The sequence below is a fragment of the Mya arenaria genome, chromosome 3 (assembly GCF_026914265.1).
Source record: "Mya arenaria isolate MELC-2E11 chromosome 3, ASM2691426v1".
In the NCBI taxonomy this organism is placed as follows: Eukaryota; Metazoa; Mollusca; class Bivalvia; order Myida; family Myidae; genus Mya; species Mya arenaria.
The window spans coordinates 48,651,200-48,667,087 of record NC_069124.1 but is presented as its reverse complement, the minus strand read 5'-3'; the positions used below and the strand labels follow the sequence as shown (position 1 = coordinate 48,667,087).

The following is a 15,888-nucleotide window of genomic DNA, read 5'->3' as shown; positions in this document are numbered from 1 at the left end:
GCTAATTGTATTACCCATCTTGCTGATTGTATCCCCCTCCTTTCCAGCTAGAACACGTTCACCCCATAGTCAGTTCTCAATTAAACAATTTTAAGAAAGCAATGTATTTTATTTAAGGAATGAATTGCGGGGTTGATGTCATTATCGGGGTATGAACGCAATTGGGTTGGTCAATGTGTGTGGAGTCCGAAGGACTCCACGCGTACTTTGACCAACCCAATTGCGTTCATATCCCCGATAATGACATCAACCCCGCAATTCATTCCTTATATTTACACCAATAGTTCATTATTTCATTCAAGAATTGTTAAAAAAATACTTCATTTCATTTAAGAAAACCTTTCAGTAATCCGTTCTTACCCATTCTGTAAATAGAACGACCCGACTATAACCGGAAACATTTTTTCAAATGACGTCACAATAACGCGGGAAAAGATCAACCACTTGAAATCACTTTAAAACGTAAAACTAAAACATTTCTGGTACCAATATATTTAAAATATAATAAAATTACACTTTTAAAAATGTTGATCTATATTTTACGGGACCTGCAGACACAATACAACCAATAACAAGATCAATAGCTTTCATGTATATTGTTATGCAATGAATTACTATCCGAACATATCCGAAGATGTTGCGTTCATCGATTGATGAACGCAATTGCCGAAAGGCAGTTCATTTAAGGAACGGAAGTTGAGGTGTAAATATTGATATTTGTTAGTGTCAACGGTGTTATGTTTTGCCATTTGGTTGCCATTATATTTATTCATTTCAAGATTGAAGCTGTATTTCATACATATGTATTCCGCCTTTCTCAATTCCCTTAACTGTTTCAGTCTTAATAGGAACCGAGTAAGCGGGTAGTGTTGAATGGATGTTTTGTTATTAAAATATATACCAATTAATAGTCTTATATATTGTTTCTAGAAATAAAACACCATTTCCCAAAACAATGTCACTATCACTTTATTTATAAATTTAAAAAAGAAAGTATTACACAACTTCTTATATAGAAACCTTTTGGAAAGGACTTTCATAAGTTGTTTCCAGTCCGATCCTATATTATGATATTGTATATATGATATTTAAATACATATATGTTTCTTTCAATAATAAACTATGTTTAAACCATAATGAAACTTAATCAAAACGGTAAAATTTACCCATTTCGCATCTGGTCCATGGACAGTGTAACTTGGCACAATGAACCAGGAATTGCTATCTGTCATAACCACTGTAAACCCAAATGAAGGCCCTTCGTTCAACCAGTTAAAGTAAAAATTGTTTTTAATGCTCGTGGAATCTCCGGTTGTGGTCGTATTGTGTTGTTGACCGCTCGAGAAAAAGGAGTAGACACTTCCGGTGTCGAAGTTCATTTCATCGCCCAAAATACCAGTTGGAGCCACCGCCAAAAATCCGCTCATGAAATTATGAGGCGCCGGCAGAAGGTGGAATGATGCGTCAGTTGGCACAGTCGGGTTGTAGAACAAAATGCTCACCCCTATTGCTTCGTTTGAGGCAATGTGATAATGACTAGACAGATCGATATCTTGTTCCACGAAGTCTCCGCGATCATACAAAACATGAAGAGCATCAAAACCTCCGGTGATGTTAACAATGGTGTTGTCGGAATTTGTAACAATCTTTAATTTAGCATCAAACGGTCTGTTTGCGGTACTGTCACCAAATGACGGAATAGTATAATGTGTGGACCACGTCATTAGTGCAGGGACTTGGTAAAATATATAATTCTCCTTTGCAGATGAAAATTGTCCGCAGAATATAGATGAAGGCCTTGTAAACTTGAAGTAGGTTCCTGTAAAGTCTTCGCCACTAGTACCTTTCATTAAGTCTCCGAAAGAAACTGTTCTGCCAGAGGGCGGCCATCTTGCATTTCCAGTGTAAAAAACTTTGTCTTTAGAATCTTTTGTGAACCAGATCATTTTTGCATCGTCAAAAGCAGACACTGGGAAACAATAACGTTTGTGATTTTCACCATCACCCCGATCAAGCATCATTAATTCCATTCCAAAAGAATCCAAGGGTTGCACCGGTATGTTCATGATGGGATATTTGTTAGTGGTATGTGGGTGTTTAATATAAACATTCACGGCAACGTCCGCATCGCTTAAAACGTGAATTAATTTAACCTTGTACTCAGACACGTACTCCAAACAGTCATACATTCTAATCTGGCGGTTGTAGGTCGTTCCAGGTATGACCGAGGTGCCACTTCCTACTGCAATGTGCGTATTTTGGGCGAGAGGTGTTACGTAGATACGACAATAGTTGGTCCCTATGGGAACGACAAGTAAAAATTCTCGACCGAAACTGTCAGCAACACCTTGAAATAAATATGTTATCCATTTTTTAGTTATATAAATGAAATCCTTGCAAAGCGTTGTGTATTTTAGTAGATATTGTTTTTGACTAACACCTTAGTTTCCTCAGGTACTATAAGTAAAGTAACGGTAATGCAATCCTTGCAAAGATTATAATTTATGTATATAAGTGGATATGTAGTGGTTAAAATGACTAAGTTTCCTCAGGTACTACATGTAAAAAAGCTAATGAAATCCTTGTAAAATGTTTGTGGAGATCGGTGGATATTTTGTGGTTAAAATAACTAAGTTTCCTCATGTACTACATGAAAAGTAAAGCTAATGGTATCCTTGTAAAATGTATGTGTATATTAGTGGATATTTTGTGGTTTCAATGGAAAAGTTTGCTCATGTACTCCATGTAAAGCTAATGATTTCCTTGTAAATGTGTGTGTATATCTATGAATATTTCCTGGTTAAAATGACTGAAATGAGGTTTCTTAAGGTACCACATGTAAAGTAAAGCTAATGAAATCCTGTAAAATGTGTATATTAGTGGATATTTATTTGCTTAAAAGTTTCCTATGGTACTACATGTAAAGTAAAGCTATACTTGACTGACAAACAAGAGGACACGAACACAAAATAGCTACAACGAGAATGGTAGCATTATGGCAAGTAGTTTGGAATGTATCGCACATAAGTTGTTGATAATAAACTTACATTTGCCACAGTGTTTGGCGCACTGCTGTTTCGCGAATGCTGCATGTTTCTGACCCCGGCAAAAATCCTTTCCATACGAGGAACAGTCATTCCTCTTATCTTCACAACGCCATGCTGTAAACACGAACATCATTTTGAACAGATCATATTTGGTTGAAACAAAAATAGAATTGACCTTAATTTAGATCACTGAAAGAACCATTGTTTATTTGTATTATATTCTAGTAAGGATATAAAAGGTTATTGAAGTTTTTCAGAAAAACGCGCCAAATTGAAAGCAAAATGAACGTCATTTTTGGAATGACGTAGATGAAATTGTGTCCAAGCCCTTTGAGCGCTGATGTTTGATCTGGACGTAGGAATAGGATTATATTTCAAAACAGTGAAAAATATCAATTTTTATTGTTTGAGACATCATTTTAGTCACTGATTAATCTCTATAAACTACTGGAAAGCATATAAAAGAACATCGTTATTAATTAGGTAAATATTGAGTACTAGGCTTTATACCGAATGTCAACTTTCGCGGGTGTTTAAAGGTACTACCACTACCATTCATTCGATACACACGCCCGTCAGCCAAGGAGGCAGTATTCTGATACAGTTAAATGGCCTAAAGAAATATTTGGCTGAGAATGTAGGTTGTATTCTAAAATCTATTAAAATACAATACAACGATTGTGAAACAAGATATTAATGTAGCTCATTGCCTCGATATTACGCGAGATATGTGTAGATGGGTGAGGTTGTGAATCGCAGAATCCGAAGGAAGCCCATTTGCCCGGCAATAAACTACAATTCGCATCGGCCAAGAAATAAACTTGACTCTTGAGCTTCAGACACAAATCGTATCAGATTTAGAACTTGTCTGTTTTGCTTTGGTTGTTAGTTATTGTACTATAAAAAGGATTCGTTCACGTTTTTTTGGGTCAGAAATCTTCCAGTTGTTGATAAAAGTAAGTAAAATAACTCAATTTGAACAACATTTTAAAACATTTGTTGGCAACATTTAAACTGTGAAAAAGTCCCATTAATAAAAGAAATACACAATGTACTTTGAAAGAAAAAGTCAAACAAAAGATAAGGACCCAGACGACACCCAACGAGAGACACAATAGTACAAAACTATCTTTATCAATACCACGGCGAACACAACACATGGTTTTGGTTGGAAATGCTCCAATGTGTCTTCCGTTGTAGTGCCAATGAGTGGAAAATGGACGTAAACGGCGAGTTTGGTCGCTAAGTTTTCTCTTTGAGAGATTCATGCAAGTACAATTTAACAAATCGGGAATGAAGTTCCACATAACATTGATTATGTGTTGTGTTAATTGTAGACGTTCTGACTAAAATTAAAGAACTTGCATAACTTGCTAGAGCTTAATGTTGACAACGTAAACATCTGGATTTTTACGAACATTCACAAAATCGAGCCTTACACGTGCACCAAACATAGACAATTAAGATCTTAAATCTGTAACAATGCATCCTTTTGTAAATAAAACGCTACACATATGTGAGTGAACTGCCAAACACAATCGGATAATGACATTCTTCACTAAAATACAGATTTTTACATGGTCAACATTAATTTCTTGCAATTTCTAGAAAATCAGACCTTGGTTTTTTATTTGTAACCTTTGCATTTAAAACATCACATAGTTAATCCTTTGAGGAACTACAGTAAGCTTTCCCGCTTCTCTCGTTTAACACGCATACACATATGAAATGGAAAACTAAGAGACCATAATCATCGTTTTTGTCCATTTTAACATATTGGTAACACCACAGTAGATTCAAATCGGATTGGCTTGTCCCTACCCTTTAAAAGACGCATTTGTATCGTTGTTTAGCGAAAGGAATACTTACGATTGGCACTTTCGTACATCATACAGCCAGCAGGGTTCACAAATTCTGTAATTAGACAAACTTGTTATTCTAGCTATATTTGCATTCTGCAGTGACTAGCAATTGTCTTGTGTCATCACAAAAGCAAGCAGGATTGACATACTCTTTACTATAACAAACGTGTCTTTCTACAGCTACATAGTGAGTCGCAATTTACATAGAGGGTAATTGTTTGTTTCAGTTTAAGATCGTCGTATATTTCACCAAGCAAAGCCAGCCACGAGTGAAATATTCACTTTTTGTGTTCACGAGGTGAACTATATTGCACTGAAACAATTATTTCTTTCTTTTTATTATATGCTTAAATTGAAGAATAAAGTCATTTAATTACACTTTTTAAGAAAAAGCGCCAATTTCTATGCGCACGTAACGACATTTCGAAATGACGTCGTTGAAATTGTGTCCCAACCCTTTGCGCGCCGCCGTTTAATTTTGAACGATATAGTCCTAAAATTGCAAAACAGTAAAAAATACCAATTTCATATTTTCACTATTTGAAACAGTAAAATATCAATTTTATTTCACTGATAAATCTCTATAAACCACCGGAAGGCATATAATAATTGAACGACACCTGAAGATCACATTCGTTTTAAACAAATCTACATAAAAAAGCAAAGACCCCTGAGAATGAGATACCAGGTGGGTTATTTGGGGGTGTTCTTTTTGCAATATAGTTTAATGTTGTCTATCTATGTAGTAGTAGGAAAACGTTAAGAAAAATAATGCACTCCATTTACCATAATTAAAGATTGCCTCCCTTGTGAGTCCTGACATTTCAAGAGTAGTAAAAGGTACATCGAGATCGATTTTTCTAATGGAAGTGGACCCTGCGGAGCAGTCTTGGTCCGCTTTCACCCCCGCTCCGAAGCAAAAGCCCTCAAGGCCATCATTTTCAGTCCTAATCTCTTTAAACCAGAAGAACAGCATATCACCTTCACAGCCATCTATTGCATTATCGTTGTACCTGGGGAAAAGCATATGTATTCTATAAAAAAGTTATCTTCACCCAGCATGAGGGCTCTGTGATATATTTGGAATTGAATGAAAAGTAAAGTAGAAATAGTTATAGGACAATACAAATCGCAGGAAATAATATTCGTAAAGGAGACTTAAATAGCCGAACTTCAAATACGTTGGATTACTTAGTGTTTGACAGATTTCTTGATAATGACCTAGATCAGCAGTTAACGTTAACTCCGTAATAACCTTTTTGACAGATAAAACTATGAAAACATTTCTTAGTCTATAAAAGACTATACCATCTGCTTCTACACTGATGAAATACTTTAGTTTGATTGTATTTTAATGATGCAATCCTTGGCCAAAATTTCATCTTGACGGAATTTTGTTGAACGATGCAACGATGAAACTTTTGCCAATATTTGAACTAAAGAGTAGCTGACTTCGCGGAACAAACCACAGTGGCTTGATGACAAAGGCTCATTAAGGTCAAAATAATTAATTTCAACTAGCCAAAATTATATTTTATACATACTTGAACATGTTTATCATCAAAATAATACATTGCTAGAAATATAAACGAGATTTAACAAAATTCAAAAATACCCTATACTGTAATATGTTTCATGTTACAGTATAGGGTATTTTTTAATTTTGTCAAATCTCGTTTTATGTTTATGGCAATGTATCATTTTTGTGATATTCATGTTCAAGTATGTATAAAATATAACTTTGGCTAGTTGAAATTATTTATTGTGACTTTAATGAGCCTTTGTCATCAAGTCACTGTGGAACAAACGTACTCGGTATCAATCTGTTCGGGAGTGGTACACGATCCCGACTGGCACTTGGTCATAAGGATGCTTGCATGGTTAACTTTCAGAATCAGTTTGGTGGTGGACGACCGAAATAGCAACGATCCATCCCCACAGAGTTGGGTCCGCAGTCTTAACACGTCGCCGTTAAATTGGTTCGAGCTCAAATCGAGAATATGGGTCTGTATCAGTCCAGAATCTGGGTTAAATGTTGAGGTGCCCTTGAATCCCTCTGAATTGAAAAAATGACAAGTTAAATGATGATTTCAATTTTAGCAGACAATAATATGGGTATGTATCAGTCCAGAATCTGGTTTAAATGTTGCGGTGCCATTGAATCTCTCCAATTAAAGAATGGCACGTTTAAAGGTTATTTCAATTCAAGTGGAGAGACTATCTTGTGTTTATATTTTAAACATTATAATAAGTCGGTGATGAAATTATTATATCCTGACTGAAAACTTCTGACAACGGATGTATTTATAAAAACATAATTATAATATATTCGAATCAACACGAACCCGACATATGCAAAGACAGGGCACAAAAATATCGGAATAAAATTTACAAAGCTTTACGTTAGTAAACGTTAACAATAATGTTTATGAGGAGACGATGTGGGAATTATATTAATAACAAGGCAGAGAACGAATATTCGTGATTCTTACCGCATTAATAATATCGACAAAAACATGAATAACACGGACGGAAAAAATGTAATCGGACTTAAGCTTGCGTTCATTAACTTTGAACCTTAATGAAGTCAATTTGTATGTTTTCAATGCGTTTGAAGTTTTAATGCACTACAGTTCTCAAATAGATATTGTTGTTGGGGGGGGGGGGGGGGGGTATCACGTGATTGTTATCAAAGGTCGAACCGGGTGAGTATGGCATCCTACTAGACCGGTGGCAACTGGCAGACTTCCGCAAATGCGCATGTTTGTCATTTTTGAAACTCAAACTCATTTTAAACTCATTGTCATTTACATGTATATCTAAATATTTGAATATTTAGTTCAAATACAAACTGTTCCATATCATGACGAACCGTACACATGCATTTGTGTGGACAGAACAGAACTATTTTGAGGAATAAGACCGCCACGAAAAACACCTACGGGGGCCGGATCATTAAAAATGTACTCAACCCAAATATCATTCGGAACTCCTTGGCAATTTTTCTTCGAAAACAGCCTCGAATGTATATGGGCGGTTTACAATGTAAGAATCCTTTAATTTTAACTACGCTGCATGTAGAAGTTAGAAAAGGTGTTCCGAATGCCCAAATATTCTTTAGCATTCAAAGTCCCTGCCTACCTCTGCACGTGTTTGGGGGCACCGGATCATCAGGCTCTTGTCGAAGTAAGGAACTCTGCAGTCACAAATAACGATTTGATAAACACTTAAGTTTTAAAAATGATAACGTTTACGTAACATTAGTTTGAAACAATCCGATGCATGTATGTTATTAAGTCAGTATACATTTTTTGCTAGATTTTCATCCATTTTTTAAATGGGGGCGGAGGATGTAACATTTTATTTTTTATTTTTTCTCGTTTGTTTATGCTCTTTATTCTTGTCTAGACCAATTACGAACACAATCGTAACAATTCTCCTTTTTTAACATATGAATGTTATACATCGACACAATAGGTATGAATAAACGCCGTTCCTGGACAGTACCGAATCGGTACGCAAATACAGTCCCCAGTTCAACATTTCTATTTGAGTCAATTAAATTTAAGGGGCGGCGGGAAAAGAGGGGGCGGGCGGGGATGAAAATTTAGCACTTATCTATGGTCGCCATAACTTGTTTTACCTTAAGACTTGTGCAGAAAAAATAAACATACAGTATAATAATGTTAAACGTTTTAATGTCAATAAAATCTGTTCATCTGGATGCGAGTTAAAAGGGTAAATCTTAATTTCAAAGAACAAACTATTCAATGCTTAATTTGTAAACATTGTAATGTGGATGCGTTTTACGATTATGTTTTATCAATATGAATGAATATGAAAGGCACCCTTAATGTTTTACTGGTTAGTCAAATATCGGAAAATTGACTTGCCCCTGTGTTGGCCCAGACGAGCGGCATGGTGGCTGTCTGATTACACTGGACAATGCCTGTCACACCTAAACCGTTTGGTTTAGAATCTATTATATTATTAGAAGTCCTATTATCAAGTTCCACAGCGTAGCTTTGAGATACAGTCGAGTCTACAGTGGCCACCCGCAGCGCCGTATAGTCGACAATGGTGGAGTAACTCGAATTTATGTTTGTGCCACCCACTTTAAGTTCTGTAGGGGTCCCGTATCCATTGTCCATATCGAATTTGTCTGGACAATTGAGAAGAAAAACAAATTCATGTTCACTTGTCACTAACTGGATGTCGGTTTTCTCGAACTTTCTAGTCAAAGTAATTAAAAGGACTAGACACAAGGTAATACAATTGCAAGAAAAAAAAGAAAATTGTCAAAAACTTAACATACTATTGACATCTTTGTACACAATGCAATAAATATGACTTACTGATGTATCACATCGCATACAAAACGTACATCTTTCACAGTTTTTGCGCATTTTTCCAATTCGAAATTTAATGGGGTTGTCTACCACGTAAATCCCAGTAAGTTTAAACATAGCGTCGGTATATTTATCTGTACTCATAAACAGATATGATTGTGAAACCATTATTCGCTATTTTTAAACGGAGAAACTCAGATAAGACAGCAACGTTATTGGTGCTTTTATTATTTTGATTATGTAAAAAAATATGTACTATAGGCCTCCTACCAGCACACATTGGCAATTCTATGCTTGTTTTGAGAAAATACTGTATTTGCCGATTTTGGGACCATCTGGTGTCTAGTCCCTTTAACAATTACAAATTGCCAGTTTGCATTTTGCTAATTATACTTGTATATAATAAACAGATGTGTTCAAAAAAGAAATACAAAATGGTACCTTAATGTTATTATGGTTATAGTACTAGATGTACATGCATGGAGTTTATATACATGTAGTATTATTTCAATTATAATAATAATGAATTAAAATAATCGATAAGCAATAGTGTGCTTTCGACGAAACTACAATACAAACACTTCATAACACAGTGTTGGCACCAGTCAATTGTTACCACGCCCGCAGGGTCCGGAGAGTAGCGAGGAATTTGACTTACGGTACAGTCAATCCCGGGTAAAATCTCCGCCATGTGGGGACAAACTGCTGGTAAAATCCCCGCCAAATGCCCCAGCACCCCGGGATACCTAGGTTAGGCCCATTTCCCGCTATTTTTGGCACGAAAACAAAACCGCCGCATTCACTGGGCACTGCGAGGCCACCCGGAAGCTAAAAAAACGGCCCATTTCCCCGACTATCCCCGGTATACCCCCGAACCTAGGGGCCGTGGTTACAATTGACTGGTGCCTTCACACTAGAAGTCTACATACTTGCAACGAGGTGTAGCCGCGCATGGTTGGCCTCGACCCCACAGACGCCTTTCGCCAGGGTAGTGTGTGCCTCAAGGGGTGGGACGTACGTCATACTAACACTCGAGGTGTCGTTTGGCTGTAAATATTGCACTCCCCCCACCTGCATCACCTTCGAAAAATGGGGAAAAATTATAAATTCACATTAAGCTCGATAGTGAAGACGCTGCATTTCTGTCCTCGATGTGGGTCGATATTGTGTGACCTCTATTTGAAAGCCGGATACCTATACCACTGATTGATCTCTTTAATGCTTAAACTCGATGTGGTCTTTAAGAGATTTATTGACGACAACGTGTTGTTTTAATTCTAACAGTTTTAGTCAGTAATAAAATCCACCAAATAAATTAAATGTTGTTAATTGCACCGAATACATTATTTTCGCTTTCTTCATTTTTATTATATCACGAAACGTCAAGCCTACGCGGCTTCTGTCGCGCAACAAACAATAGGCGAACAGATGCATGCCAAGGTACGCCAGGGCGGTGTATTCCGAGGTACGCCCGGGTGTACTGAAGTTTGCTAAAGTACGCCAGAGCGGAGTACGCCAGGGCGTTCTGGAGTATGCCTAGGTGCGTCAGGAGGAACTTGAGTAATGCCTAGGTATGCCAGGACTTACTGGAGTATGCTAAGGTACGCCAGGACGTACTGCAGTATGCTTTGGTACGCCAGGACTTACTGGGGTATACCTAGGTGCGTCATGACGTACTGGAGTATGCATAGGTGCGTCAGGACGTACTGGAGTAAGCCTAGGTGCGTCATGACGTACTGGAGTATGCCTAGGTGCGTCAGGACGTACTGGAGTATGCCTAGGTGCGTCAGGACGTACTGCAGTATGCCTAGGTGCGTCAGGACGTACTGGAGTATCCCTAGGTGCGTCAGGACGTACTGGAGTATGCCTAGGTGCGTCAGGACGTACTGGAGTATGCCTAGGTGCGTCAGGACGTACTGTAGCATGCCTAGGTGCGTCAGGACGTACTGGAGCATGCCTAGGTACGTCAGGACGTACTGGAGTATGCCTAGGTGCGTCAGGACGTACTGGAGTATGCCTAGGTGCGCCAGGACGTACTGGAGTATGCCTAGGTGCGTCAGGACGTACTGGAGAATGCCTAGGTGCGCCAGGACGTACTGGAGTATGCCTAGGTGCGCCAGGACGTACTAGAGTATGCCTAGGTGCGCCAGGACGTACTAGAGTATGCCTAGGTGCGTCAGGGTGTACTGGAGTATGACTAGGCATGCAAGAACGTACTGGCGAATGCCTAGGTACGCCAGGACGTACTGGAGTATATCTTGGTTCGTCAGGACGTACTGGAGTATGCCTAGGTATGCCAGGACGTACTGGAGAATGCCTAGGTACGTCAGGATGTACTGGGGAATGCCTTGGTACGCCAGGACGTACTATAGTATGCCTAGGTGCATCAGGACGTACTGGAGTATGCCTAGGTGCGTCAGGACTAACTGGAGTATGCCTAGGTGCGTCAGGACGTACTGGAGTATGCCTAGGTGCGTCAGAACGTACTGGAGTATGCCTAGGTGCGTCAGGACGTACTGGAGTATGCCTAGGTGCGTCAGGACGTACTGGAGTAAGCCTAGGTGCGTCATGACGTACTGGAGTATGCCTAGGTGCGTCAGGACTTACTGGAGTATGCCTAGAACCGTCAGGACGTACTGGAGTATGCCTAGGTACGTCAGGACGTACTGGAGCATGCCTAGAGGGGTCAGGACGTACTGGAGTAAGCCTAGGTGCGTCAGGACGTACTGGAGTATGCCTAGGTGCGCCAGGACGTACTAGAGTATGCCTAGGTGCGTCCGGTCGTACTGGAGTATGCCTAGGTGCGCCAGGACGTACTAGAGTATGCCTAGGTGCGTCCGGTCGTACTGGAGTATGCCTAGAGGCGCCAGGACGTACTACGAGTATGCCTAGGTGCGTCCGGTCGTACAGGAGTATGCCTTGAGGCGTCAGGACGTACGGGAGTATGCCTAGAGGCGTCAGGACGTACTGGAGTAAGCCTTGGTGCGTCAGGACGTACTGGAGTATGCCTAGAGGCGTCAGGACGTACTGGAGTAAGCCTAGGTGCGTCAGGACGTACTGGAGTAAGCCTAGGTGCGTCAGGACGTACTGGAGTAAGCCTAGGTGCGTCAGGACGTACTGGAGTAAGCCTAGGTGCGTCATGACGAACTGGGGTATGCCTAGGTGCGTCAGGACGTACTGGAGTATGCCTAGGTGCGTCAGGACGTACTGGAGTATGCCTAGGTGCGTCAGGACGTACTGGAGTAAGCCTAGGTGCGTCAGGACGTACTGGAGTATGCCTAGGTGCGTCAGGACGTACTGGAGTAAGCCTAGGTGCGTCAGGACGTACTGGAGTAAGCCTAGGTGCGTCAGGACGTACTGGACTAAGCCTAGTGCATCAGGACGAACTGGAGTAAGCCTAGGTGCGTCAGGACGTACTGGAGTATGCCTAGGTGCGTCAGGATGTACTTGAGTATGCCTATGTGCGTCAGAACGTACTGGGGTATGCCTAGGTGCGTCAGGACGTACTGGAGTATGCCTAGGTGCGTCAGGACGTACTGGAGTATGCCTAGGTGCGTCGGGACGTACTTGAGTATGCCTAGGTACGCCTGGACGTACTGGAGTATGCCTAGGTATGCCTGGACGTACTGGAGTATGCCTAGGTATGCCTGGACGTACTGGAGTATGCCTAGGTGCGTCATGACGTACTGGAGTATGCCAAGTTCGCCAGGACGTACCGGAGTATGCCTGGAGGCGTCATGACGTACTGGAGTAAGCCTAGGTGCGTCAGGACGTACTGGAGTAAGCCTATGTACGTCAGGACGTACTAGAGTATGCCTAGGTGCGTCAGGACGTACTGGAGTATGCCTAGGTGCGTCGGGACGTACTTGAGTATGCCTAAGTACGCCGGGACGTATTGGAGTATGCCTAGGTATGCCTGGACGTACTGGAGTATGCCTAGGTATACCTGGATGTACTGGAGTATGCCTAGGTATGCCTGGAGGTACTGGAGTAAGCCTAGGTGCGTCAGGACGTACTGGAGTATGCCTAGGTATGCCAGGACGTACTGGAGTATGCCTAGGTATGCCTGGACGTACTGGAGTATGCCTAGGTATGCCTGGAGGTACTGGAGTATGCCTAGGTATTCCTGGATGTACTGGAGTAAGCCTAGGTGCGTCAGGACGTACTGGAGTATGCCTAGGTATGCCAGGACGTACTGGAGTATGCCTAGGTATGCCTGGACGTACTGGAGTATGCCTAGGTATGCCTGGAGGTACTGGAGTATGCCTAGGTATACCTGGATGTACTGGAGTAAGCCTAGGTGCGTCAGGACGTACTGGAATATGCATAGGTACGTCAGGACGTACTGGAGTATGCCTAGGTGCGTCGGGACGTACTTGAGTATGTCTAGGTGAGCCAGGACGTACTGGAGTATGCCTAGGTGCTTCAAGACGTACTGGAGTATGGCTAGGTGCGTCAGGACGTAAATGAGTATGCCTCGGTACGCCGGGACGTTATGGAGTATGCCTAGGTATGCCAGGACCTACTGGTGTATGCTTTGGTACGCCAGGATGTACTGAAGTATGCTAAGGTACGCCAGGACGTACTGCAGGATGCCTAGGTACGCCGGGACGTAATGGAGCATGCCTAAATACGCCCGAGTGTATTGGAGAATGCATAAGTACACCAGGATACTGGAATATGCCTATGTACGCCAGGACGTACTGGAGAATGCCTAGGTACGCCATGACGTATTTGAGTATGCCTTGGTACGCCAGGACGTATTTGAGTATGCTTAGGTACGCCAGGAAGTACTGGAGTATGCCTAGGTATGATAGAACGTATTTGAGTATGCTTAGGTATGACAGAACGTACTGGAATATGCCTAGGTATGCCAGGACGTACTGGAGTATGCACTGGTTCGCCCTAAATGGGTTAACTAGAAAGCATCCGCCAAATCATGTCTAAAAATTGCAGTAATTGGTATCGCGACTGGTCAAATTGTTCAAAATAATACCTGGAGCGGATGACTGGCCGTAATGTGCGTAATATAACCTTGGTCGAGCCGCCTCACAATTGTCTGTAACTGGTTGGTGATCGTGAAACTCGGGTACCCCCTCATGGTGACCTTGGTGGAACCCCAGCCGCTTACAATTTTCAAGATGTCCCCATACCCGGTGGTTCCCAGATTTTTAACCGCAAACTCCGTACCCCAATGTGAGCTGGGTACAAGCTGCTCCACGGTGTGTGCCACCACGTCGCCGTTAGTGACGTTACGTGAGCCCGCAAACACCGCAAGGGGCTTCTTGCTGTAGATATGAGTGCCCGACATGTCGTAGGTACTCTCGAGCTGAATGACTTCGAACTTTTTCATAGTGATTTTGGTTATTTCTTTAGTACGATAGAATGTGTTATCTCGACAAAGAACAATATTTTCAACATGGTCTGGAACTTTTAAGTAGATGGCTGTATCGTCCTCATTTGCCGCAACAGCTATCTGACAGTAGCCACCGGTGTCACAAAATGTAGCCGCCACGAATTCGTGAACATCGTTTGGCACGTTCGGACCCTGCATCTTCTCCAGCGGAACTCCCAGAAAACCTTCTGTGTAGCCATTGACGGTGATGTAAACTTGCAACTGAAACGGCCCATCCTCTGAGCTTATTCGTAGCGTTGTATTTCTGGTCTGGGAGTTGTTCAGTGCAAGACTGTCATTTTCGAATGTCTTCCTTACACTGCTTCCGGCTGCGATGTCTTTAAAGCCAGGAACTTCGTAGATTTCTTCTGTGTTTCCATCACCAATACCTGTAAAGTACGTATCTGATATGCTACGTACAAGGTTTGTAGCTGTCGTCCATAGACTTAATCTTTGAATATTAAATACATTTGCTGTGTGAATGTCGCTTACATACGACATTTGGCATCCAAATATAGGTATAAACGACATATGCGACATTCCCCTTTTATGTTTCAAGCATCAATCACAGCCTTCTTCACAACCATCGCAACATTCAAAATATTCACCAATTTCACAACAATCGATTTCTATGCTCTGAGCAACATTGTCCACAACAAACTTGTTCATATCGCGAACGTTGTGAAAAATGCCAATGATGTTAATATTGCAAATCAGTATATGCAGTGAATTTTGTGATTGTCGTGATTGTTGTGATTGTCGTGATTTTTGTCATTGTTGTGAATGTTGTGAACGTCGTGAATGTTGTGATTGTCGTGAACGACGTAAATGTTGTGATTGTCGTGAACGACGTAAATGTTGTGATTGTCGTGAACCTCGTGATTGTGGTGATTGTCGTGAACGACGTGAATGACGTGAATGTCGTGATTGTCGTGAACGTTGTGACTGTCGTGAATGTTGTGAACGTCGTGATTGTCGTGAAAGTTGTGAATGTTGTGATTGTCGTGAATGTTGTGAACGTCGTGATTGTCGTGAAAGATGTGAATGTTGTGATTGTCGTGAATGTTGTGAACGTCGTGATTGTCGTGAAAGTTGTGAATGTTGTGATTGTCGTGAATGTTGTGAACGTCGTGATTGTCGTGAAAGTTGTGAATGTTGTGATTGTCGTGAATGTTGTGAACGTCGTGATTGTCGTGAAAGTTGTGAATGTTGTGATTGTCGTGAATGTTGTGAAT

The 15,888-nt window shown here is 41.0% G+C and overlaps 1 protein-coding gene across 3 annotated transcripts in view; it reads right to left on the bottom strand.

The window, feature by feature from the left end:
• LOC128226804 (uncharacterized) overlaps window positions 1-15,888 on the bottom strand; it is a 37,279-nt gene that overhangs the window by 7,930 nt on the left and 13,461 nt on the right. For all 3 annotated transcript variants that reach the window (XM_052936862.1, XM_052936861.1, XM_052936863.1), the window contains 9 exons: window positions 14,255-15,042; window positions 10,188-10,338; window positions 8,803-9,071; window positions 8,051-8,105; window positions 6,722-6,965; window positions 5,696-5,922; window positions 4,917-4,961; window positions 3,048-3,161; window positions 1,167-2,347 (listed from right to left, as the gene is read on the bottom strand). In XM_052936862.1, coding sequence (XP_052792822.1) covers window positions 1,167-2,347; window positions 3,048-3,161; window positions 4,917-4,961; window positions 5,696-5,922; window positions 6,722-6,965; window positions 8,051-8,105; window positions 8,803-9,071; window positions 10,188-10,338; window positions 14,255-15,042 — 3,074 coding nt within the window. The remainder of the gene's footprint in view (window positions 1-1,166; window positions 2,348-3,047; window positions 3,162-4,916; window positions 4,962-5,695; window positions 5,923-6,721; window positions 6,966-8,050; window positions 8,106-8,802; window positions 9,072-10,187; window positions 10,339-14,254; window positions 15,043-15,888) is intronic.